This window comes from Polyodon spathula, chromosome 17 (genome assembly GCF_017654505.1).
Source record: "Polyodon spathula isolate WHYD16114869_AA chromosome 17, ASM1765450v1, whole genome shotgun sequence".
Lineage (NCBI taxonomy): Eukaryota > Metazoa > Chordata > Actinopteri > Acipenseriformes > Polyodontidae > Polyodon > Polyodon spathula.
The window spans coordinates 3,331,714-3,358,183 of record NC_054550.1 but is presented as its reverse complement, the minus strand read 5'-3'; the positions used below and the strand labels follow the sequence as shown (position 1 = coordinate 3,358,183).

The following is a 26,470-nucleotide window of genomic DNA, read 5'->3' as shown; positions in this document are numbered from 1 at the left end:
TCAGCCTCTTCATGCCTGTAATGTTCCTTCTTTTAAATGTGTATCTCAGTGTGTGCAAGGTGAATCTAATGAGGATTGCCCTTGCCAGTAATAAGAAAGTAACATTTTGATTTAATTGAATAACATTCTTTGAACAAGACGGTATACAGTTAAATCTACATAAATCCAGCAACTCTTTGTAACTGTTAACTTAGAACAAAGGTCATGTTTTACAAAATTAGAAGAAGAAACAGCCTTATAGAAGAGATTATAGAAAAGATTGATATTCTGAGGGCAAAACCACCAGCTGCAGTACTGTATGTGAAATTCAATTCAGCAACTGGGTTCTTACTCCTGGCAAATTTGAAATACATAACTAATCCACCTGACTGGAAATGTGTTTTGCTCTGTGTACGATTGTGTTGTGTTTTTTGTTTTTCTTTCTGGCTTGCTGTTTTTATAATTTTTTGCTTTTCAATATTTAATTTTGTAATGGCTTGAGTGAGATTTTACTAATTGTGGATTTTGTGCCCCAGTACTTGGGTTAAATAATATAATGGAGATAACAACTGAAGCTGGCACAGTGAGCAGTGAAAGTGGGTCTTTTCTTGCATGGGCTGCATGTTACAATCGGTAAAAACAAACAAACAAACAAAAAAAAAACTCCCAGTATCATCTGTGCCTGCCTCATCGGGCTGCACTCTCATTGGCCAGCAAATGTCACATGATGCCTGCCAGGTGGATCTCCTATTAACCCTTTGCGCTCGCGTGACAATGGTGTCAGTATTTTTTTTGTTGTCTCTTTTGCAAGTGCTGCATGATTTTTATTTATTTATTTTTCAGCAGCGACATTTTTTTTACTCACAAATTTCTAACCCGCTCCTGTTTTCTGCCAATGTGTGAATGCTAGAATGCAGTTTTCTCTCTTTTTTGTGTAATGTCATTTTATGGTTAACATTTTACTAGTTTTAAAACCTTTCAATGTTTACCGTACAGAATGTCTTGCAAAAATAGCTGACCCAGGTTGTGTGGCTCTTGCAGGGAACAGAAGAGCGCTGGTGGACCAGAAATCGTCAGTCATAAAACACAGTCCAACCATCAAGAAGGAGTCTCCCTCTCCACTGGGCAGAGCAAACAATACCAGGTAAGACAACGCTTTCATCATCCAGATTCTAATCTTGTCTTGTCATTACTATGGGCTGCTGTTTATGAACCACCTTGGACATTTCAGATATATCTGGCCCAGAAGAGTATATTATGACTGTATGTAAAACACTTGATGTCCCATAAGTCTTATTATATATGATGCATTATATTTAGGGAATGTCTTCAATGTGATTAGCCTTTTGCTTAAAGGCATTTCATGAATAGAGACCACTAATATTAATAATATCCCTTATAAAGGTTTACCACTGTGTTTTTGCATGATGTTCTTATTAATATGCTTTCCTATACCTCGCTATTCTGCACAATGCTTCCCTATGCTTTACCATTCTTTCATTATGTTTTATTATTACACTTTGCTGTGCTGTTATAAGGTATAATCCGAACAACAGGTGCTGAATTTCAGGTATGTGCATCCTTGCTGGGCATGATAATGGAGCACATACAGGTCTGTCAGTTGTGTTCTGTTTGCCCGACAGTGAGAACCAGCAATTTCTGAAGGAGGTGGTCCAGAACGTTCTGGACGGGCAGGGTGTGGGCTGGCTCAGCATGAAGAAAGTGCGCCGCCTGCTGGAGAACGAGCAGCTGCGCGTCTTCGTGCTGAGCAAGCTGAACCGGGCTATCCAATCAGAGGAGGACGCACGGCAGGAGGTCATTCACGATGTGGTGAGTGGCCAGACTCTGTGCGTCTGCAGGGCCTCTGAAGTTACACATCTGTTATACCTAGGTGAACTGCCACGCTTAACCAGCAATTCAGATTGCAAGAGTGATCTTAATTGTCTCATTTCAGACATTGAGTTGCACACAGTAAAATTCCACAAGAACAGGTGCAGAATGAAAAGCCAAACCAAATCCATGCATAAATGCTATATTGCAGGGGAAAAGATATGTTTTATCATAAGAAACTACTCTTTACAGTAATTGAACTGGTTTTGACTATGTTGCATCTTCACTCGTTCAGAAAATGTGCCTGTGCATGTGCTAGAGGGTTATGAATAAGAAAGGCATTGATCCGTAGTCTGTGTGGCTGCAGGAGATCAATCGGAAAGTGTACAAGGGGATGCTGGACCTGCTGAAGTGTGCGGTTTCCAGCCTGGAGCACTCGTACACCAATGCAGGGCTCGGGGGCATGGCCAGCGTCTTCAGCCTGCTAGAGATCGCCCGCACCCACTACTACACCAAAGGTAGGAACCCAGGACAGGCAGCTCAGAGACAGAAACCAGGACAAGAGGGTAGGGGGTACTTGCTTACACTGAGACTGGCGAGGGTTTGGAATGGGTTACAGATCCATCGTGTTGATTCTGAACAACTGGGATCATTTAAGACCCGGCTTGACAATGTAGGAACCAGGCGAGCATTGACAGGCAGACTCACTTTCTCCTGCTCATAAATTATAAGTTGTTTGTGTGTTCTAATCGTTGTGGTTTTAGAAAGGTACTATATATGATATAGCCATTGAGATCATATGAGTAGTACAATGCAATGTGAGCTTGTACAGTGTGGAAACAGTATGCACTCATTCGCTATTTCTGTACATATATTGGCACAGCTTTAGAGTTCATGTGTGACACTGATCTCACAAGCAGGCTAGCACTGTGCTTTTGTTTGTTTTTATGGAGAGGGTTTATGTCTGAAAATAAGATCTGTGTGTGTGTGACCATGTGGCTACAGTGTTGAAGTGTATGCATATGTGGTGGTCCTTGTCTTTTGTTGCAGACATAAGCCAGGTTGATAGCACTTGTAGAATAGAAATACATTATACAAATCGGAAATCAAAGAATTACCATTCTGAAGTGTGTGTTCTGCTGCCTTTTCCATTTCCTGCGATAGAGCAGCTTTTAATTATGTAGCAGTGACTCATGCCTGTGAAAATATAATTGTGTGATGGTATTATTATTATTATTATTATTATTATTATTATTATTATTATATAACACTGCCATACCTCATTTAAACAATAACGAGATTGGTCATTTTGCTGTTTAGTTTTTCAGACTTTTATTTTCACTTCTGTTCATGTGCAGAAGGTATTGAACCTCTAACACTCATGAACTGTTCTACTTCTTGTTCTACAGCTGTATTTAGTTATTAATAATTTTAAGACTCAGATAGTGTTGGAACAAAGACTGGCTTTTGCAAACCTACTGATAGGCAGTAAATGCACCTCTGGAGAAACCACCTACATGGCACTACCATGTACCCTTGAAGCACTCAAAGTAATTCAACCCAAACCATACAGATTTTTATTAGCTGGTTTCACAGATCCTGATTAGCACTAACCTGTGGTGCCCTTTCCTAATATAACATTAGGTAGTCCAAGATCTAGCCGTAGATGTGTTAACTAAACAATACAATACAATGTAAGTGTATTTTTATATAGCGCCCTTTGTGCCATGGCATCCCAGAGCATTGTACAAAATAAAAAACAGAAAGAGAGCTTCTTTGTGCAATACACTCCAGCTACAAACCAATGATATAAGAACACATTCAAAAAAGGATGTTTTCAATTTAGACTTAAAGTAATACATTTTCAACCTCTCAACTTCCTTCCTTGGTGTCATTTCACGTGGTGATCTTCTGCTTCATTTGAATACCTAATTTAACAACCTTCTCATCTCTGCTCTTTACCTTACACTCTCTCTCTCTCTCTCTCTCTCCCTTCACTCCTCCCCTGTTCTTCCTCTCAAGAAATTGACAAACGCAAGCGGAGCCCTACAGATGGAGGAGGAATGAGCCCGGGCAGTAAGGACAGTTTAACGCCCAAAGGGGAGACAGCTAAGCCCCACAGCACCTTGCTGGTACCCAAGCTCAAGCTCCAGCCTCCTGTCTCTTCCTCTGGAGGGAAAGGGGCCAAAGAGTTTGACGTGAGGAGTCTCAACGAGGAAAACTTTGTAGCATCTATTGGTGTGTACCGACCTGCATGTGCTCGTAGGGAATACTCGTGTTCAGCAGGCACTCGGGAGGGAAGGAGGGGCATGCTGCACAGATTGTTTTTCACGTGTCTCTATGGCGACCCACATAGTTGTTTATTTTATTTACATAGTTTATAGGAGGATTTATAGATTGTATATTTGTTTAAATAAGAGCAGACGCATGTTTGAAACAAATTTGTTCTTTTATGACTTTTTTTTTTTACGAGAAATCTGCAGTAACCGATTAAAATAAAGGACATTTGCACACAAAACAAAACCTCAAACACTAATATGCAGGCAAAAAAAAAAAAAGAAAATACAGGGGGAATAGCATAGCTTGCAAAATACCGGATACTCTTAATAGCTACTGCAGTTTTCTGGCAGGTGTGGTGTAGAATGCTGGCATCCCTCATCCAGAGCAGAAGGCAATCCCGGATACCTTTGTTAACTGGCCTTTAATTTAATGCAATCGAAGCGTTGTTATTTAAAAGCTGTACAGTCAGCCCATGCACTGCCTGTTGGCTCGGATTAATTTTCTCCAGGACATTTCTCTTGATACTAGCAGAGGTACAAGATTGATCCTTGGCTCAAGCATGCTTGCAGTACTGAAGTTCTAAACCAGGCACTGCCAGCTCATGGTCTGAGCTGTGTATACACCGGGCTGGGGTTGCCCTCTGCCCTGGTGAAGCACCTCCAAGTCGCTTGACACTCTTCATGTCATGATTCCACTGCTTTAGCTGAGATTCATTCTAACGGCTGACAGGCTGGACATTTTGTCCTCCATACGTTTATTTGAAGGTAAGGTTGTACTTTAAGTTTGTTCCTTCGCAAGTTGTTACTAAATGCTTTGTACACAACTTAAGCATCCACAGCAGAACATTTTCCGGTAAATTATGGTGTGTGTGTGTAATATATATATATATATATATATATATATATATATACTCACACACACACACACACACAATATGGTAACATATGGTTAATATGAGAAGACACTAGGTCAAGCTGAATTTGTATACATATAACATGCAGTACGTTCTATTTCCTAATTCTGTACATTATAATCTCTTCATTGTTTTTTAATGCGCCTAATTGTTCAAATCAAGTCCCATTAATAAACATTCTGCCTTTTGTAGTGCAACTTTGAAATAATTGTCAACAAAGCATTTGTTACTGCTTTATAAGGAACCTTTTTATAAAGTGCAGCCTTTTAGTTGTGTTTATTTGTCTTTCATTCTCGTTGTCTGGTTGTATTTTTCATGTCTTATTTTTTTTCTTCTCTGTCCTCCATTTCTGCCTGTCCAACCAGCTCTCTGACAGTCTCTGTCTTTCTCTCCTCGCTTGCAATGCATCTTGGGTAGAATTGTGGAACAAGCACCAGGATATCAGAAAGCAAAAAGCTATGGAAAAACAGAGTAAGAAAACAAGGTCGAGGTTTCTCATACTGCCAACTTTGAGCCTCCCTCCAGTCCCCACCCCACCCCTACCCTCTCTTGCCTAGGTGCTGGCCACTGTGTGAGTTGAGCAAGCATTTATATAAAGCAGTGAGAGGCACAGCAATTCATAATCCAGTCTGCTTAGCTATGGCCAAACGTTTGTAAGATATGGTTGCCCCCCTGGGTTAGCGAATGCAGAATTTGTAATCTTCCCCTGCTCTCTTCAGCAGACCCTCCCTGCCAAACAGTCTGCACAGACAGCCCATCGCATCTCTGTCTCTCTGTCTTATCTCTCATTCTGTGTTGCTCACCCAGTCGCTAGCACAGCAGTAGCACCCCCTGCTGGGGAGGGATGGCAATCTGAGGGCTTGATTCGCAGATCAGCATTCCTGATGCTGGACACAATCGATAAAAGCCAGACTGGACAAATCCCTTCACAAAATGTATATACCTAAATCCGTGTATCAAGTAAAATATTGATGTAGGGGGCGATTTGTATCAGACATAGAAGACATGTCGCTTGATTAGGATGACCGCCATCCCAAATTTAATATAGTGATACAATTCTTTTGAATATGTTTTGTTTCGTACAAAACCTCTTAATCTTTTTTTCATTTACATTTTGGGCTGTTTTTTTGCATAACTGGAATTCTATAAGACGACCTGTGTGTAAGGCTAGAGCATGGTGATTCTTCTAAATGCTTCATCGACTACATCTGTTGTTTACCAACCCTAGTTCTTGAGCAATTAACGATACAGGTTTAGTTTTAACTGGGATTTCAATGTTTGAATTTCATTCTAAACCGCCTTCCAGCATAAATAAAGCATTAACTCTCATCCTCTCAGTGCAAGGTTGAAACAATAGCTTGGACTGTCTGAGGAAGAATCACCGAATAGATTGGGGAATTGTTATCTAAAATGACCAAATACAGTAAAGCCAGTATTAATAAATATGAAATACAAGCATCCCTTGCCTGACTCCTAAAGTGATTTATCAGTAACTGTACCACTAATATACTTTGCGCCTGTCTGTGTGAATCACCACTGTGTTTACTACAGCATTCTCATTTACTGCACTATGCACAGGTTCCAGTTCTAGACCTCATTAAGTGCTCTCCATTGGTAAATGTGAAGGGACATGAACCAACGAAATGAAGAAGAGATCCTGCTGTAATTTGAGTCAGGCCTATTTTGTTTCTTTAAAGGTCACCTGGATAATTGCAAGTCCAGTGCAGTATGCAAACCCTCTATAGTTGTGCTTATTTCATGTGTTGCATGGTCAAATTCTAAAGTTGCTTATGGATGGATTGTGTGGGATATGAAATCACGCATCTGACCAGCCAGGCTGCTAAAAGAGAGCTTACTGTATTGTTTAAAAATGCACTCTGAGGTTTTGGTAGACGGTTGTCCTGGGGATCCAGCCCATGGAGATTCCTGTCGGAGGAGCACTCCCTTGAACACAGCTTGCATCAGGCTTAGAAGTAGCTGCTGGTTGCTAGCTGTGAGTTTGGGTTCTTTACAGCTTGGGCTGGCAGATGGTAGATCGCAGTGTGTGAGAAGACAAATACATATCAACTCCCACTGGCCCCACTGATCTGCACAAGCTGTACTAAACTTGGAAAGCGTGGTTTTCTTGAAGAAATGGAAAAGTACATGATGACCAGGAACAGAAGCAGCTACCAGTACAAACAGGTTGACAGGTTTTTCTGATCAATATATAGAACCCAATCTCCAGCACAGGTTTACGTGACCTTGTTTTTGGAAGTCTGTTAGCTTTGTAAACCTGCATTTGGTTATTTTCTTTAAAAAGCCGTGAATTGATCCTTAAGGCTTGGGTATATCCTCAAAAGTCCAATACATTTCTCAAGTCTAATAAATTGCAGGGACACTTATTAATAAAAACAAGTACAAAATAACAACAATAATAATGATGGTTATCATTTTCCTTGGTACATGCTTAAGTGGCTGCTGGTCATGTGACTCGTTCCAGGAACACTGCATATTCTCATCCCTGGTTCCCTTGGTAACGCTGTTCTTCCTGCAGGAACTGAAGGAGTGAAGCAGCTGTTTGACCTGGGGGATACTGATGAGAAGAAGTCTCAGATCAGCGCGGATAGTGGGCTGAGCGTCACTTCAGGGTCTCAGGTGTGTCCCTGTGCTGCCACTGAGATTACTGCTAATGAGAAATATAAGTCGCACCACCACTGATCGCTCCTCTCTCTCTTTCTCTCTACCCACACAGAAGAGTGACACCGAGTTTATTGCCAGCTCCGAGCCGCCAACACTGACACGGAGCACCAGTCAGGATTCGGAGGCCAGCACGGTGGTAGGGCACGGCCAAGATGGAACTGCTTTTCAGTTCATTAACATTTCAAGAATAAGTCGTTCCTGATTGTGTTATCTTCCCGCACATTTTCATTTCAAAGTTTCTAACACAGGTCTCAGGATTTTCTAAAAACAATTTGTCATCTGGCAGCCTTTAAAATTAATAGGACCCTCTGCAGAAGGGAAGCATTCAAGCAAACACGAACTCAATTAATTAAATCCTCCTGTCAAGTGTCAAAACAATAAATCTCAACCTCTGTCAGTACAAGACACGTGCAATTCATATTAAATAGATGAAAATATAACGATAGACCTGGGTTTTGCACCAAAGCAGAATGTATTTCCCTGAAAGCAAACTAGAAAGAACGTGCTCTTATTTCCCAAGCTAGCTGTAAACAACTTGAAACGTTGACTCAAGTGCTTCTTTTTTTGCATCTGTGAAAATGTAATATTATATATATATATATATAATACTTTATATATAATACTTTCCTTCCAGTGCTAAGTTCTATTACAGTGCATATCGGAGACATTCTTTCATAGGTTTCAGTTTCAGGCAACACTTTCCCAATGTTGCCCAGCTCGTCTGCATTGCTGTAGAAGCCTTCTTTGTGACGCTGCTTTCTACTCTCCTTGTTCAAGGTGAGCAACAGCTCGGGGGAGACCATGGGGGCCGACAGCGACATGAGCAGCAACGCAGGGGACGGACCCTCATGGAAAACCACGGCCCACTTAACTGTGTCCAGAGGAACGCTGTCCGATAGCGAGATAGAGACCAACTCTGCCACAAGCTCCATATTCGTGAGTAGCCAGCTGAGTGCTTTCCTACTTTATTTGTATTTATTTATTATATTAATTTTAAAAGATCTCTGACTGTGTCAGTCTCTAAATTGTCATTGATGAATTCACATCAAAGTAATGGCATCTTCGACGGGAACATGATTTTCCCCTGATGGCACTGAATCAGAAAATGTCAGGGCTGTCCAATGATAATGGCCTGGCAACCAATGGGGGGCCATTATGCTTGACAAGTTAAAAAACTGCTAGCTGTTCTTTTTTTTATGGGTTTGATGGCAGTGATGTAATTGTTAACTGAAATATGGAACTGGTTGGCACTCTGTCAGAAAGCTCAGGTGATTTGAGTTCATGTTCCTGAGAGTTGAGGATTAGGAAGGGTGCAAGTTTGAAAGATGATAATCTATCTTTCAATTGTTGATTTTATAGCATATTTCTCAAGCCATGCACTACCTGAATTGAAGTGATTTACCAGTGCCCAGTTTAATTTTACAAAAGCACAGAGCACTCGTCTTTTCTGTTTTCAGATTCTGAAACACTATTTACCGGTAATCATTTTTCACTACAATAATTAATCAAGATTAACTAATTAATCGGCAATATCGTGATAATCAATTACTGTTCCAGACCTAGAAAGATATCAGACCCGGTGATTGTGTTTGGAAGGAGCCCTGCGATGTTGTTGTGACCCTTGTATTTCCCCTCCGTCTCTGCAGGGTAAAACCCACATGCTGAGGCCGGGGTTGAAGGGCAGCAGGGGGAGTCTTCCTGGGAGGGTGTCCGCCTCGGTGCCCCAGGAGGACACCAGCATGAGGGTGTACCTGTGTGAGGGGCTGCTGGGTAAGACCATGTACTCTGGAGCTCTACCGCTTATGTACAGTACATCCAGACTGCAGTATAAGTGATCCATAACTTCAAAATGCTCTATCAGAACTAGAGGGTTAAACTGTACATAGACAAAAGTGCATTTAGAGTGTTTAGAGTTATATATTTGTAGGGATGGAAATAAGACTCAGACTGCATAGCAGTTTTCCTCATTCCAGGTTTTAAAGTGAGCCTGATTAGCCACAGTGTATAGATAACAAACTCAGGAGTGTCTTGTTAAATTGGTAGTAAAACCAGGAATGGATCAAATTGCTAAATTATGGGAGTCCTATTGCCATCCCTGCATAGCATACTTGGCACAGGCACCAGCCACACTAGGATCATAAGTTTCTTCTGGTCATGTGAAGTTATTTTGTCATGTTCAGCCTATCCACTCACAAATATTTATTTTTCTATTTGATGGTAAATGACTTTGTATTTATGCAAAAACTATAGCTTTTTTTCATAACCAAACAACACTTCGTCATAACAATGAAAAGACTCTGGGGTGTGTTTAATATACAGTGTCAGCAGGTAATAAAATGATGTTTTCCTTTTATGTTTTGTTATGCTTTGTCTCTGCAATATCCAGTTATTTTGTTAAAGGTAGGCAATATATTAGTCTGCTAACTTAGTAAGCTTGCTAGTAATAACAAAGCAACTGAGCAACTAACATTTTAGGTTTTGGTTTTTTTTAACAAACTTGATATGCTCCTTTCCACCTCTTGTTACATGTTACGTCTCAGTTATATTTATATACTGCATAAGGTATGTATTTCTGCAGTGTATTTTGCAATACTGTCTATTCTCTCTGACTGATACGCTCAAGCAGTTCTTCCCAACGCTGGCCCTTGAAGCCCATTGCAGTCCAGATATTTTTTCCAACCAGGTCCTAAATTAGTTAGGATCGACCTGATTGGAACCCAGTCCTGGACTGAAATTGACATGGAGGGAACAGAGTTGGGAATCCCTGCTCTAAAAAATGAAACCTGTCTGCTTTGTTGCTTCACAACCTGAGATCCCTGTTCTCTCACCCCCTGCCTGCTCTGCCTGGATCGCACTCAGGGAGGGACAAGAGCTCAGTCTGGGATCAGCTGGAGGATGCTGCAATGGAAACGTTCTCTCTGAGTAATGATGATCTTTCCCTTTCACCCTTCACCCTCTGGGTGTCTAAATGCTTTTTGCAGTGTTGCTTGCATACTGTGCCTGTGTGGTTGCATGCACATCTTACTTTTTTGCTTTTAAACCATTAAAAAAAAATGTCAGGATTTGGTTTCATTCTGTTTTTTTTTTCCAGCTTTTGGTTTTTGTTTAAAATTGTGAAAATATAACGAGGTTTCAGTAAAATGCTAGTATCATTACGTTTTGTTTTTGTTTTTTTTTGTTTTTTTAATTCCGTTTGAATAGAAGTTTGTATTTTTCTATGTTTATTGATTAGGATTTAATAGGGAACTCCTACTGCATGTCAGGCATTGACATAATTTCAGTTTCATTCCGGTCTAGATAGAAGTTGAGTGGTTTAAGTGGCCGACTTCTCAGTCGTTGAACGATTTTTCGTAGTAGTCGCCTATTGACAAAAAAAAGCCTTTCCTTTTCTCATAACCAAACCATTCTGTAACCTTTTTAAACATTCATTTTATTGGGCAACCTATGTGAATGTTCAAGTTTTGGGTTTACAAAACTGTTATATACTTTGTATATTTACTCTGGAACAGTAGTAGCAGTGCAATTACATTTTGAGAGATTAATGTTTTTGTTCAAGGTCATTAAAAAGCTTGCATTATAGTTATTTAACTGTCTCCTATCATGAATACATAGTTGTGCTCAGGTATGTCATGTGCAAAACCTTTGCTTTGAATCATGTAAAGTGTCTTTCTTTTGGGGTTTCACACTCTCACCAGTAGGAAATACAAGAACAAATTGTCTTAAAACTGTAGTGATGTAAAATAGATGGACTGCATATTGCACCTTAATAGGTGCTGTGGAATTGTATTTGAATCAGTTTAAGTTGATGCAACAGTGCCTTTTAGTTAAGTACAATTTGGAAAATCTAGAGAGCAACTCGTCTAGCTACTTGGCATCCAGATTCCCAGCATGTTCAAAATGTCAAGTCCTTCCATTGTATTCCCTCATCTGTGTGCACCCTGCATGGAACATCACACTGTGTAAGGGAGGCTATGGTTAGACCTGCATGTCTGAGCCGTGTCTGTTGATTCGCTGCAGGTAAGGAGCGCTCCACACTGTGGGATCAGGTGCAGTTCTGGGAAGATGCTTACCTGGACGCGGTGATGCTGGAGAGGGAGGGGATGGGCATGGACCAGGGACCACAGGAAATGATTGACAGGTATTGTCTTCCAGAAACATATTTCTGCTGAATGCATGCTTGTAATCTTTCCTAACACAAGTCGAGAAGTGCATTGTAATGGCACTTGTCTGCTGTCCGTACACAGCTATAGAGAAAAACAAATAGACTGGAAGGTGAGGCAGGTCTGTTTGCATTGGGCTGCAAACATTTAGTGAACATCTTGTGTTCATAACTGGTAGGGAGATTGGTTGCATTGCTGCAAGGTTTTACAGGGCAGCAGAACTGCATTGCAGGAGTGTATGGCCTTGTTTTGCCCTCAAATGTATAAGTTTTCCTTAATTATCATGCGTCAAGCATTCAAAACGTTAGTTTAAATAATGTTACGACCATATTGATTTCCTTATTCAAAGGAAAATACCCAAAGCTTTTTACTCTACTTTTTCACCATTTTTTTCTGAAAGAAGTTTAATGTCTTGAGCGAGAACTCAGATATGGATGTGGTTTAAACTCTACAGGTTATTTTACAAACTTATGCTGATGTAGTGTCGTGTTATCCTTATTTTGCACAGGTATCTATCGTTGGGAGACCACGATCGTAAGCGTTTGGAGGATGACGAAGACAAATTGTTAGCGACCCTCTTGCACAACATGATTGCGTACATGCTTATGATGAAGGTAGGGGTCTCTGCTATTCTACTGGGCTATACATTATTATTTAATTTTAATATTTGTTTATTTAGGAGACGCCTTTATCCAATGCATCAGCTGCAGAGTCACTTGCAACGTCAAACCCGAAAGACAGCGCCCCTAAACCCAGACTCTCATTCCCAGGTAAATAACAATGACATCAGAAAGAAAGTCAGACGGCTGATGGGAAAATCACATATTGGCCTTGCTTACAGTCAGGAGATCAACGAAGCCCTGGATCGCTTGGCAGAGCTGGTGAGCCCTTTAAAATCTAGAACGCTTTAACAGTGTGTGCCTGTGTGTGTGTGTATTTTTTGGATTATAATCTATAACTGTAGCTACAACTTAATCATTTAACACTGTTAAAGGGTTAAACATTTAAACTTCATTTTAAATATAAGAAATTATTTTTTAAAAAGGCCCATTCAAATATTTTTAGCTAATGCCTTCGTCAGTGTAACGAACACAGATTGCTAAGCGTCTGTAGGCCTTCTTGAAAGTAAATAGCTGAGTCAGTCATTGCTGTCTTTTTTTTCTCTCAGTGATACAGTCCTAAATGATTTATTTGTGTATTGAATGGGACAGTTTGACTGTGGAGGGTAGGAAGGCGTGTTAATAAATGTGTTCTTGTGTTCAGAACGGTCGGGAGCTTCTAATCAGACCCAGCGGCAGCCGACACATTAAGAAGCAAACCTTTGTGGTGCATGCTGGGACGGATACCACAGGAGACATATTCTTTATGGAGGTACAGATTACATTGTCTTTCTTCAAACTAGACAAATTGTTTTTTAAAATGTAAAATGATAGACCTACATTAATTTGACGTTTTTGGTAAACAGCGCGACAACCACAAATCTCAAACTATCTTGTCAAAGGTTAACATTAGGTAGGCTGGGAATAGTGACGATTAGGGTCTATGAAACCAGACAGTAGTGTTGTAAAAACCAACGTGGATGTGAGAAGAGGTTCTTAAATATCAGTGAGGATTGTTAAATATAAACAGAAAAGGTTATAATGTCAAGCTATTAAGAAAGCTTTATGATAGTGTTATGTGAGTAGTCCGAGCAGTCAGGGCTGCTCTGTATGAGCCTCTTCCCTATGCTGTGGGTCTGCATGTTCTTACCGTCTTGCCTTGATTCCTTGCAGGTTTGCGACGACTGCATCGTGCTGAGGAGCAACATCGGCACGGTCTACGAGCGCTGGTGGTACGAGAAGCTCATCAACATGACTTACTGTCCCAAAACCAAAGTGCTGTGTCTGTGGAGGAGGAATGGGCAGGAGACGCAGCTGAACAAGTTCTACACAAAGAAGGTGGGTCCTGACGGCAAAAATAACCCAGAATACAAAAAAATGGAAATGGAAGGGGACTGTGGGACGACACCATAGGAGGCATGTAATATACAGACCTAAGTGTTCTGTAGTGCCGCTCAGTGCAGCACATTAAGGAAGGTGTAATGTACATTGGCTATCCAAGGACTCCTGAGGGCTACATCTGCCAATATTAATAACCACTGGAGTTGCTGTATTAAAGCTGTCGCTCTTCTCTTTGTCAGTGTCGGGAGCTGTATTACTGTGTGAAGGACAGCATGGAGCGTGCAGCTGCAAGGCAGCAGAACATTAAACCAGGTAAGAGCTCTGCAAAAGAACCGTGTGCATGCATTACTCTCCACCGTCCCACTGTGCGGTGCCACACTGGTTTCAGAGGATTCTGTGTTTTGGAACCTCCTTGGTAAATATTCTTGCAGAGCAGTGCACTTTCCACAAGGTCTTCAGCATTCTTGATAACAGCAGTTTAAAAATGTATGAATTGAATGACTTTGACAATACTGTATAAAGAGTTGCATCTTGGTGTATTGTAATAGCTGTTTTTTTTTGTGGAGGTTATGTTTGAGCAAATAGACTGTGGGATTTGAAATGGAGACAGTGTAGAGCTTTCTAATAATACTTCATTAGCAACATATTAGAAATGCTTTTTTTTCTTCTTTTTTTTTTTTGGTGGTATAAACATCACTGTGTGGGAGTCTTTGTACCCCACAATCCCACGTTATATCCCCTTCACTCACGAGTTGTTAATTGAATATTTAAACATTTAAAATAATAATAATACATTATAAAATAGATGCATAGATAAGGAACGTACGTATGTCGCATGGTCCCATTCTTCACGCGGTGAGTGAAGGGGATATCCACTCTCTTGCTCCCTTGTCTCTCAGGGCCAGAGCTGGGCGGAGAGTTCCCTGTGCAGGACATGAAGACCGGAGAGGGGGGGCTGCTACAGGTCACCTTGGAGGGCATCAACCTTAAGTTCATGCACAGTCAGGTAGGAGGGCCGCTCTGCCTTGCTGTGTTGCATGGGCATGCTTCTGTGTTACATGGCACGACTTCTCTACAATCAGCGGGCTGTTTCCTCTGAGTGGTTGCTACAAATAAATACAAATTAGAACGATACCGTGCAGTGTTAAAAACGCATGCTTACCCTGGCAGTGTCTTTTTCAATGCTCAAAATCGTAATATTTTTCTCACAACTCTGCAAACTCTGCAGATGCTCATTTGAAATGTTTTGTGGTTTCAGTTTTGGATCGCCACAATGTCAGAATCCATGACAAGGTTCAAATTCAAAATGCATCTTATTTTACAAGGGGGTAATGGCAGAAGATCCCTACATGCAGTAGGCATAAGGATAGATATGAGAGTATTTTGTTACGCAGAGCTAGCATATAGAGAGAGTGAGAGAGCTATAGAGCTATATAACGATATAGATATTAGTTCCTTCCATACACACAATATCAAAGCTTATTACAAATATGGCACAATAATTGAGCAATCATCTCTAGAAATGAGTGCTGTAGTGTTTATGCACTGCCACACAGGTTTCAGTTTTGCTTCCCCCAAACAGTGTACCCTTCATACTTCAAGATTTTTTTTCAGTACGTAAGGACTGAACTCAAAGTTTGTGTACTATCCCTCGTGTCATTCAGGAAACATGGAACAACTATGTTGGACACCTGCTAGGGTTAATATAATGAGAAACAAAACCATTCAGTGACTTCAGAGCCTCGCTACCAAAATCATGTGTAGCTTTGCTGAAGACAGGAGTTAAACAGTGCCTTAGAGGAAACATCGGTGTTGTGTTGTAACTTTGTTTCATTTGCTAGGAGTTCTCTTTTCTTTGCTGAATTGATTTACAAAAGTAACCTCGTGTTTCTGTATAATATATATTTGCTGTTGTGCCTCAACTTGTTCTCCCAGTAAGTGCGAATGTTTTGTTTTATTTTATTTATTTAATTTTTTTAAGTGATTTATTCATTTGTCTTCTGACTCAGAGCCCATGTGCACTATTCTGGAGTCTGAGAAGTGATCCTGTTTACAAAGACTTTTTATTCATAATTCAAGTGTGTTTGACTTTTCCCAGGGGCTCGGAGCACTCAAACACTCAAGTGCTTTTGTGCTTTGACCCTCTCGACAATTATGAGATTCAATCGCAGTCTATAAAAGCCACTTCTGTGGTGTTTGTACATTTTCCTTCCATTCTGTAATCTTTTCAGGTCAACCTCGTGGTTTTGAACAGTTTGCTATTAGTCTTTGTGAGGGCGATCCAGAACAGAAGGGTCAATGACTGATGATTTTGTGAAATGGAGTTGGTTGCTGCTAGGTGGGTGTGAGGATACAGCTCATTTCGATAATACTTCACTACCCGCCAGCAAAGAGTTGCATACTTTACATTTTGTTCTAATTACTTGTATTCTAAGGTTCCATTATTTTAAAACATTAACATCTAAACCATGGGTGAAAAAGTCCACAAACGATTCATCACAGCCCCTCTAGACCAGTGTTTACCAGCAGGGGTCGCTATATTCCTTTGGTATAACTAGTGCCGCATTGAAATGAGGGCTGGAAGGGTGTAAAACTGGCTGTTTGTGTTACATTTTATTGAAAGTGATATCTAGAATGTATGCAGTATATGGGGTGTACAATGATTAAAAGGGTGCTGATGGCTTGACAGTTAACATAATGTTTCAAGCTAGTGAAGAGTTGTTGTTTTTTGTTTTTGTTTTGTTTGTTTTTTTGGTTCAGTTGACTTGCTTGGTATTTCTAGTAGCTGTGGTTGTCATGTAGATAGTGCTGTACATTGCAGTGTGTAGCGGAGACATTACAGGGTTGAAGCTTGACAGATTCTACTCACTCCCCTCTTCAACTTGCTCTGGTTGTTATGTAGCAAACTCAAAATATCTAGCCCTGTTTTTAGTTGAATAAATATGTAATAAAGCAGAAAAGCGACTTCAGGAGATTTCAGAATCACTTTCTGTAAGAGACACAGTATAGTAGACAAAACTACTCCTATTGCAAAAAACAGAGAGGTTTGGTTAAGCATTCTTCAGTGTTATCCAGTTAATGGCTGAACCCACTTTCCGAATAATCGTGTGCAGTGCTCAGGAACAGGAAGTTATGCGCTATTCAAGTGCATTGTATTATATTGGAAACACTGTCGTTTGAGCCATTCCAGTTATGCTAACCAAGTTCTGGGGAGATGTTCCCATCATTTGAGGTTACGAGGCATAAACCACTTGTGACTGAGAAACACGTTCCAGGGTAGCTGTTGTGTGTGCAAAAGAAGAGCTGTGGAGCCGACCTAATATCTCTCTATGCGGAACTGGCAAATAACATAGCCTTTGAGAGATTGCTTCAAGAGCGTTCCAGTTAATAATAGAATAACGAATTGGGGATTTGAAGTAAAGGGTCAAGTTGGCGTGAACCTTTTTCTTGTACCTCTTCAGATTTGGGATTGTACCCTGTCTTACAATACAGCAGGTCAGCTACACATTCGTTGAAAACCTCATAGAACAGAAAGATGCAGAACAGAAGATGGTCCATTGAACATTCATAGCGACATTTTGAAGTGGAAATGAATGTGCATGATTTAAATAGCCGGGAGCCACACTGCCACCTACTGGAAATCTGTTTCTGGGCAGTGTTGTCTGCTCCCTCGTCCCAGCAGAGGGACAGCACCTTGTTATAATTTACAATGATTTAGTCAAGCCTTATTGCACAAAATCTAACACATAAGTTAAAAAGCAAATAGATTATGTCATTTTGCTTCCTATTTAATATTTGGGGTTTGCAGTCATTCTTTGTGCTTGCTCCAATATTTTCATTTATTATTTTTTAACTCAATCTGAATCCTAAGAACCAGGACTGAACAGCCTTCCTCAGTGTGATCTTTGACAGCCCAACCCACTCTTCGTATAGACAGAGAGCAGATGGCGTTGTCAGAGTTGAACAGTCATATTGTCACATGATTTGATTTCAGTGGAATGTGGAAGTCAGTTTAGTCCCGGCTTCTTTTGTTCTCCAGACAAGTTGAAAGGAAGTTTAAGGCAGATTTAAGGAAAAATGTAGTACAATGCTGGAGCAATGAAACTCGCACTCAACGTGATTAAACACATCATGAAACAGTAAACGAAAAGGATATAAACACGTCTTTACTTTGTCGTGCTTGCAAGCCTTCCATTTCACTAAGCCACTGGGGCGCCTCTTGCTGTGCAGTCGGAGAAGGTGTATTGGCATGGGAGACGTGTTACTATAGACTCATAGTGGTGCCAATCACCTGCCCTCATTGCTGGTGGAGGACGCATGGAGGGGGGGTGGTTCATTTTGGGAGGAGTAGACTTGTAAAATTGGGAATATTTTTATATTTTTTTTAATACTTTTTTTTTTTTTGTTTAATTAAAAAAAAAAAAAAAAAAATTGTAATTACCCATGCCATTCTGAAAAGCCTTCTCCTACCTCTCTCTCTCCTAGAGTACACTGTTTTTAAGTATCTTCAGTGGGTGTATGTGCTCTCTGTGTCCAATATTAATCCAAACCATTTCTCTTCCATGCTTCTCCCCCTGCAAGGAGCGGAAGGTACTAATCTTCTGCTGTCTTTGCTTCTTAGCCGTGATTTTTTGATTTCGTTTTTATTTTAGCTGTGTGGCGGATTGTTTATGTTACGTGCGTTCTTTTTCTTTTTGATATTGTTGTGAATTGTTCTTGCTCGATTTGTAGCATTGCTAGAGCATTAAAGAGAGTTTGTTTGCATATTGTGGTGTCTGTTTTAGTCTTTTTTTATGTTCTGTTATGATTCTGTTTTTATTTTTGCTTGATTTATTATTGAATTATGGAATTATTTGCTAATGGTTTTTTTTCTGTTTCTTCTTTTTTTCCTTTTTGTTTTAGGTTTTCATAGAGCTGAAGCACATTAAAAAGTGCAATACTGTCAAAGGAGTCTTTGTCCTGGAAGAATTTGGTAATTACATTATTTTGATACTAGGTTTGTACATTACACGGCAGTAACTCAGATTCAGAGCAGACATTGCACAGCATGGAGGTGCAGCAGCTTCTACTTTATGTATTAGGGTGCATTCTCATTGGTTAGTTTGGGTGGATTCTTTTGAACGGAGTGTGGTTCGGTTAATTTTGGAAGTATGTGTGAACCTTCAGAGTGCATACTGTATGTGAATACAAAGGGAACCAAGTTCTTTTCCTACAGAGTTAGTTTCCAAGTTCGGTTAGCTTGGAAATTAACCAATTGTGAACAGGCCCTTAGACAAGTTTTACTAAAGAAGTGCCCTGGCAGTTACATATATATGATATCAAGAACTGGATGTAAGACATTTTGCAACATGCTGTATAGTATTAGGATAAGATTTTAAACCTTTTCAAAGTAGAATTCATTTTTTAAATGATGTTCTGTGAAGTAAAATCCACAAGTCCTTTTGCAGGGATAAAAATGAAATGTTGGATCGGTTCACTTTTCATTAGTATTTTGTTCTGGTGTTCATCATTTTTACTTTGGCTTCAATTAACCCTAAAAAGCATTGTTGCTTTCCAGTTGTGTTTCACATGAGGGCTCAGTGTTTCAGTGTCACATTTAGCAAGGTCTTGGTGTGGTGGGGATGTTAAATGATGTCATAGCGTAGAATGAAAGTATTTTAGTTATGTGTAGTAAAAACGAAATACTGGTCTACTTGTTTTACTGAAATCAACCTTGATATCGGCTCTAAATCTAATGACAGATTAGTTATGAGTTTGAAGGAGAGGCAGATGAATTGTGTCTTGTATGTGGATGGTGTCATTCTGTACAAACTCATAATAAACTGTTCCTGTAGCACATGAGACCAAGTTGTTTCTTGACAGTTACTCTTGATGGTTTGTTACCATTAAGTAAAGAGAAAAACATAGTACTGTACTAACATCGGAACAAGGTCTACGGTTTAAACCACGATACTCCGGTTGATGTAGCTGTCTGCTGCAGTAATTCAGCATCCTCCATAAAAAAATTGTCTCAAAATCCAACATTTTCATGTGCTATGCATTATGGACCTGTCATTTTAGGCATAAGAAACAGCATCAATGTAGTCCAGTAGCTTTACAAAAATATGTGGGCATTGTCAGGACAAAACAGGGAATCTAGCATCCATCTTCTTCTCTGACAGTATTACAGCAGGACCCTATAATAACTAAGAAATAGACATATGCATTTTTAATGTAATATGTGGTGTTTATGTAACTGAAGGCCACTGACAGCATAAAATCACCTGATTTATGCTGTTATCAAACGTGTGAGTGAGAGAAACAGGTGCATCTGTCTGACTACACAGGGATGTACTGCAGATAACTCCTATTTCATAGTAAATTGAGTCATTCTAGGGTTTGGTGTTGGTTTTTACCAGTTCCTGAGACACTAGCTCAGAAAAAAACCCAGAATGACTCTCACTGCTACGCAATGGGAGTCTCTCTTGCAGGCAGCTAGATGATGACAGTAGTCCGATCAGGCTCCGCTTGGGCTGGTTTGAGTTACTGCTGTGTTTCTGTGCTGCTTTTGTAATTCCTACCCTCACCTTCGCTGCTATGAAAACCTTCATTCTCCTTCAGGTAAAGTGGTATCACATATTTCTTCCTCTCTTTCACGTATCAAATCTCTGTTGAAAACTACTGACCCATTTTCATTAGCTGTAGAATTTCAAAACCTTTGCAAGCGGGACAGCATTCCTTTTCCAAATTCTAGTTAGCAGACATCTGTAAATGATACAATCTGTCAGTAAGCAGCTGTTTACTCCCCAGTGAATATCGGGACTACCCACCTCAGGTTTCTTGGTAAGAAGGTGCTTTTATATCTAGAGAGAAGCAGCATCATAGTCAAGTTACTGGCTTGGCTTCACGATGCTGTCATCACCAGCAAGTAAAAGGAATGCTGTCTGCATTTAATGATTTATAATGTTTTACACTAACTAATGAAAAGTCTATATGCTTGTTTTACAGGACAAAGCTTTCTATTTTATTTTTTTTCTGCATTGTAACCATTTGTCTGCCACCATTATTATTTGGCTTGCAATATTGTAATAGGACATGATTTTCAACCTTCAAATGTCAAACTTACAAAAAGAAAAAAGAAACAGTCCTTGGCGTTGTAAATTTTTTCACGCAGCGTTTCATTGTCACATGGGTCACGTTACTGGATTATTATACTTGGATTTTGAACCGATATGATTTTGGTTACGAAACACTGTCTTCTTTTTCACGTTTTTGGTTTTTGCAAGTGCAAACATTTCACCTGGTTGCTTTCAGCAGAGGGTTCTGTGCACTATAGTCGGTTTACGAATTCAGATCACAGAAGTCCCATGGATCATGAACCAGAAAGACTAGCGTGACCTAAGCCTGCTCACAATAAGCTGTGACTAATGTAACTTGTCCTGCATGCATGCTTCTATTTAGACGCTTGCGTCCATCTAGGGAGAAACCTTTTCATATAAACTCTTCCCATGCTTTGATAGGGTAATGCTTATGGATGCAAGCCAACTAATTCTAGTTAAAATCTCAGTGTAAAGCAAGGTGCAGTACTGTATGTTGTAGGATTGTAAGGGAGTTAGACAGAATGCAATGGGTATGTATTGACGGACGCCCCAGGTCTAGACCCTTGCACATGCACCTGTCTTGGATGGGATAGGTTAACAGTGATTCAACACGGATAGTACATAAGAAATAATATGCATCTTGCATTAGGATATTCATTACCTTATTTAATGTATTGCTTCTGCATGATCCCCCTTTTTAAAACATTGCATGCAGCCCCTGTACACTTCTTCCTTTGAGACGTCACAATCAATCAACAAAAATAAATGTATCACAGATATGTGAAATTTATGTCGGATGTGGTAAGGACAGAAATTACATTTAAACTCTAGCCAAAATGTAATTTTCAATACATTGCAGGGTGCGTTTCAAATGTGGGTCACGTGTATGGTTCTGAAGTTCCCTTGTGCTTGACTCACAGCTCCAGTCAGACATGTGCGTTCCTTGTGATCTGAATTCCCTATGCTATGTGCACATCCATTCAGTTGACTACATGCTTTTCACTGGCTTTTCCTCCTGTGTTGAACTGTTTGTTTTATCTCTTGCCCGTCCGGTTTTAGTTCCTGAAACTAAAGAAGTGGTGATCCACAAGTACAAGACTCCGATGGTGAGTGGACCAAGCTGTCTCTGTTTCTAAAGGTTTCATGCTGTTGTTTGCATGCTGTTCTCTTAAGCTAAGGGAACACGAAGCCACTTTGTGGCTGGGAACTTGGTTTCAGGAGACTAGGTTTCAGACCACTGCATGGCACACCAGGGAAGACTTGGGGTTTGATGCAGCAAAGTGGCTTTGTGTTCACTCTGCTTTAGGCAGCATATTGTGTACTGGAGAGGGCTATATTGAAAAATTATTGACCCAAGGGAAGACTATTGTTACCGACAGGGGGCTGTAATGTCTGCAGTACATATTTAATATGTGACTCAGTCAAGAAAATAAGGCAAGGTTGGATAGCAAATACGACTTTATATGTTTTGTTTAAATATAGCTGATACAGTATAAGTAAATAAATAAATAACAGAAAATGTACAGTAGTTATAATTAATTTTTTTTTTTTGGCGATCAGCTCTCCTTGCAGCTTGCTGCCTGCTGCGAAATCCAGATTATATACCGGCCGTCATATTTGTTTACATCGTCGAGTGAGAAAACAGTGACAGTGACATTTTAATCACCGTGTCAGTGTTTGGAGCATCTTTCTTTTGTAATATGTTTTGTGATTCATTTTCTATTAACTCACAGAATCGGTGTTTAGCCATTTTCTCTTGTGGAAAGTGCAGGGGAGAAGGGCATTCCTTTGAAAAGGGGCGGGACTGACAGTGATGTGAACCAATCACATGACAGATGGAGACTATTGCCCGGTGGTGTAAGGATGTCAGGGCAATAGTTCAATCTATTTTTGCTCCGATGATGAGGTTTCCGATGAATGAATTTTTAATCAATGATTATATATATATATATATTATATATATATATATATATATATATATATATATATATATATATATATATATATATATATATATATATATATATATATATATGGTGGAGCTATATATATATATATATATATATATATATTATAAAATATCTATTTCTGGGAGCTGGTATGGACAATGGACACTTCTAAGTTCTTGAAGGTACCAGAATTATACCTGGTCATGTGACCCACTTTCGGGTAATTCAATTGGTTGGCTCATTTTAAATCTCTATCTTGAGAACCACTTGACCGAACTGAATGAAACTTACCCGTCAGCATTTCTTATTCTACTCACAGAGCACAAGAAAAAAAGCTCCATGATTTTGGATTCTTAATGCTGGCCCTTCTGTTTTGCAACAGGCCCACCAGATCTGCTACTCCGTGCTGTGTCTCTTCTCCTACATGGCTGCAGTGAGAGGGAAGGAAGCAGAGGGCAAAACAAAGGCACTGTCTCCGAGGCTCATCCCCAGCTAGCTCCTGACTCCCCCTCCCCTCCCCTCCCCAAGCAGAAGGGTCACTCGCTCACTGTACACCACAAAAGACTCTCGCTCACGTTCCTGTCCATGTCATCTCGTGTTTAGTGCACAGAACGTTGTTGTCTTGTTAAACTACGTATGTCTTTTTACTACTGTAAATCCCTTCATGGTCATTGTTGTTGTGTGTTTTCCTGTTTTAATTTCCATGCACCGTTTTATGTGGGATTCTGAATGTATTTTACTGGCTGCGGCAGGTTGGTAAGGCTTTTATTTATATGAACATTTTTAGGTAAATAAATAAAAACAATACAGTTCAAAACAATGCACACTTTGCATAAAATACCTACGCAGCTTCCAGCTCGAAGTGAACCACATTGCACTTGCTCCTTTATTTTTCCTTTCCAAGGCATCTTAAGAATTTAGCTTTGCACTCTTTCTCGCTTTATTACTCGAGACATTTCGTGGTGCTGGCAGAGTAAAGCTTGCTTGGCTACAAAACCCAGGGTACAACGACTATTCAGCACAGTGACATTTTACTGTGAGCAGCAAAGCAGGGGGAATAGACAGCCTCGACTGCGTCGAACTGCTGTAGTCATGAAATCGCCATTGCACTCTGAAACCAGCGTTTTATTCCTGAATATATGTTGGCTGTATGGTTAATGTTAAATGTAGTTTTAGAATGAAAAGAAAATATGTTGATTAGAATAAGAATGAGAATCAATTGCCTTATATACTGGTTTAATGAAATATTTCTAAAGCATGAAAGCTCGTGCCAGTCCCTTCTGGAAGAGAACGAGCAGCAGCTTCATTACTGGAGAAGGCAGGGTGAGTTCTGAAGGCGTGTCACCTGTTCCTATTGGGACAATGTTGGCAGTCTGTTTTAAAAGGAGCTTTATTCTCTCGTGCCGGCAATCCACCAATAAGTTAGAAGCTGCTGTAATGACCTCCAGCTTGCTACCCCTCTCTGCAAACACCCTTGCATGCCACTCTAAATGTTTCATTAAATTTAAAATCTGAGGAGTGCTTAACAGATTCCTCTCAACGAACGGTGAATCACTGTACTAGCTATCGGGGCATGTATCTCTTCAAATTATCACTGTAAAAAAGATCCTGTTCAGTTCCGCCCTGCTGTGCTAGATTGTATGGATGTGCAGTGCTTAATGGATGTAGGAGTTTGCAGCATTATTTTCCTCTTGTCTAAAGTAAGCTGCTGTAGAAAATGTTATATTAATTAATAAGTAAATATATATTAATTAATACATACATACTAAAATAAATAAAAATGTATTTAAAAAAAAACTTCATTAGAATTAAGCACCAACTGTGTTTAGAAATCCTGAAATCTATACTTGGGTACAACTTTGTTTCTGCCGACTGATGTTTCCTACTGTCACGTGTCCATTTTAAAGGGTGAAACAGATTTTCCTGCTACCTGCAAGTCAGAATGATGTGTGTACTGTGATGTTCCCAAGATGTATTTAAGTGTGGGTACATGTAGCCATGGGTACTTTTCTTTGTTTAGTTTTGTTTTGAAAGGAATGAACTACTGATTTACATATTTAAAGTTATAGACTTGCACAATGTTATCACTGTTATCACCAATTTTAAAGATTCCCCAGGACTTGACACTAAATGTTCTGAATGTAAATTATGTTAAAGAAAGGTATATGTGTTCCATTGTGGCAGACGGAGGGGGGGGGGGGGTTATAGTGTTGCATCACCTACTGCAGTCATTGATGCCAATAAAATATGTGACGTGTTCTTTTTCAGCGGAAATGTTTCCATTTCAAAGTTTGCTGCTGTAGAATAAAGCAAAAAGCAAGGATGACTGGTGTAAATATTTAAGTATTAAGAATATTTATAGAAAATGTACAGCTTTGGGAATGTGAGAATAAAAAAATAAATCATGTATCCAACTTGGAATTTGTGAATTGAAACCTTTGTGTTAATATCATACTATTAAAGAGAACACTATGCAGGGTGTGTGTGTCACGCATGTTCTGGTTGTGCTCCCTTGCTGTACTGTATGTGTTTGATACAGGAACTAAGCGACTGAACGGCATGCAGTCATCCACAAGGGGGAGCTGTTTCACCATACAAAATGGAAATTGAGCTTTGTTGTTTACAATGAGGACTGGTTTCTGACAAACCTTGGGTGTTTGGAAAGATAGAACCACAGCTACCGAAGGGGTGGGTGAGATAAACAGCATTTAAACAACAATACCACTTTTCAGAAAGCAAAGATGTATTGACATGTTCAGTGCAAAGCACTACAATAGGCAACATTACAAACGTGACTGACGCCAAGATATAAATATATGTGCCAGCCGACCTCTTTGTGGTTAAGTGCAAGTGAGTGTGTTCGTTTAATGAATTTTATGGGGAGATATGCTTAGCTGCTAGTGCTTATAATTATAAACCAGCATGCAATCAGACTCAAAAATAGTGTGAAGCTACAGGCTAAACAGACTATGCATGATGTGCGCTCTGAGTCAGTTTCACATTCCCCATTCACAGCCCCAAGGCCACACCTGTTAATGTACTCAGGAGGGGAGGAGGGGGAAGATTGTCCTGCAAGCTTCTACAACATGGAACAAATGTATTTTGATGCGGTACAGGGATATTATTAGACAAATAAGCTTTCTGACAAATCTGCCATGGGATTACTTAGCAGTGGTAATAGACTCTGTTGTGAGAACAAGTCGCTGGGTCTGTCTCAAAGGACTGCCTAATTAAAGAAGGCGCTGCCACCAGACTCCAGCTCACCCCTTTTATTAAAGAGCGCCTTGGTGTGGGTATGGAATATCTGAGTTAACTGCTGTGATATTTCTTATGTCCACAAGGGCAGAGTATTATAAGGGCACAGGTTAATGGAAACAAATTTGATGCAGCAGCTGTAAGTGAGAAGACATGTTTTCTAACAGGAAGAATATATTAGGTAAAATACCATACAAGAGCAGCTTGCAAAGCAGTCGGGGGCTGGCTATACAAATCCAGTTCACCTCCATAATTTTTTATATATATATTATACATACTTTCTACTTTTCCATTTATCATTTTTGAAATAGCTAAAATAAAAAAGGCAGCTTGCTAGCAACCTGCTAAGTTCTACTAGCAGTGCTTTGTGAAACTGGCCCCAAGTATACAAAAAAAACCTAAT

General features: G+C 39.9%; 1 protein-coding gene across 30 annotated transcripts in view; it reads left to right on the top strand.

The window, feature by feature from the left end:
• The window catches only part of LOC121329924 (MAP kinase-activating death domain protein-like), a 53,083-nt gene extending 27,774 nt beyond the window's left edge, over positions 1–25,309 (top strand). For 6 of the 30 annotated variants that reach the window (XM_041275972.1, XM_041275981.1, XM_041275977.1 and 3 more), the window contains 21 exons: positions 1,021–1,123; positions 1,623–1,809; positions 2,177–2,327; positions 3,832–4,047; positions 5,420–5,473; positions 7,539–7,639; positions 7,737–7,820; positions 8,462–8,620; positions 9,331–9,454; positions 10,544–10,606; positions 11,702–11,822; positions 12,353–12,458; positions 12,615–12,725; positions 13,108–13,215; positions 13,617–13,781; positions 14,024–14,096; positions 14,684–14,790; positions 18,366–18,374; positions 18,687–18,756; positions 21,923–21,969; positions 23,195–25,309. In XM_041275972.1, the coding sequence (XP_041131906.1) occupies positions 1,021–1,123; positions 1,623–1,809; positions 2,177–2,327; positions 3,832–4,047; positions 5,420–5,473; positions 7,539–7,639; positions 7,737–7,820; positions 8,462–8,620; positions 9,331–9,454; positions 10,544–10,606; positions 11,702–11,822; positions 12,353–12,458; positions 12,615–12,725; positions 13,108–13,215; positions 13,617–13,781; positions 14,024–14,096; positions 14,684–14,790; positions 18,366–18,374; positions 18,687–18,756; positions 21,923–21,969; positions 23,195–23,308 (2,273 nt within the window). In that variant the 3' untranslated portion in view covers positions 23,309–25,309. The remainder of the gene's footprint in view (positions 1–1,020; positions 1,124–1,622; positions 1,810–2,176; positions 2,328–3,831; positions 4,048–5,419; positions 5,474–7,538; positions 7,640–7,736; positions 7,821–8,461; positions 8,621–9,330; positions 9,455–10,543; positions 10,607–11,701; positions 11,823–12,352; positions 12,459–12,614; positions 12,726–13,107; positions 13,216–13,616; positions 13,782–14,023; positions 14,097–14,683; positions 14,791–18,365; positions 18,375–18,686; positions 18,757–21,922; positions 21,970–23,194) is intronic. The other 24 variants (XM_041275975.1, XM_041275988.1, XM_041275979.1 and 21 more) reach the window with 13 other exon arrangements.
• Positions 25,310–26,470: the final 1,161 nt, after the last annotated feature.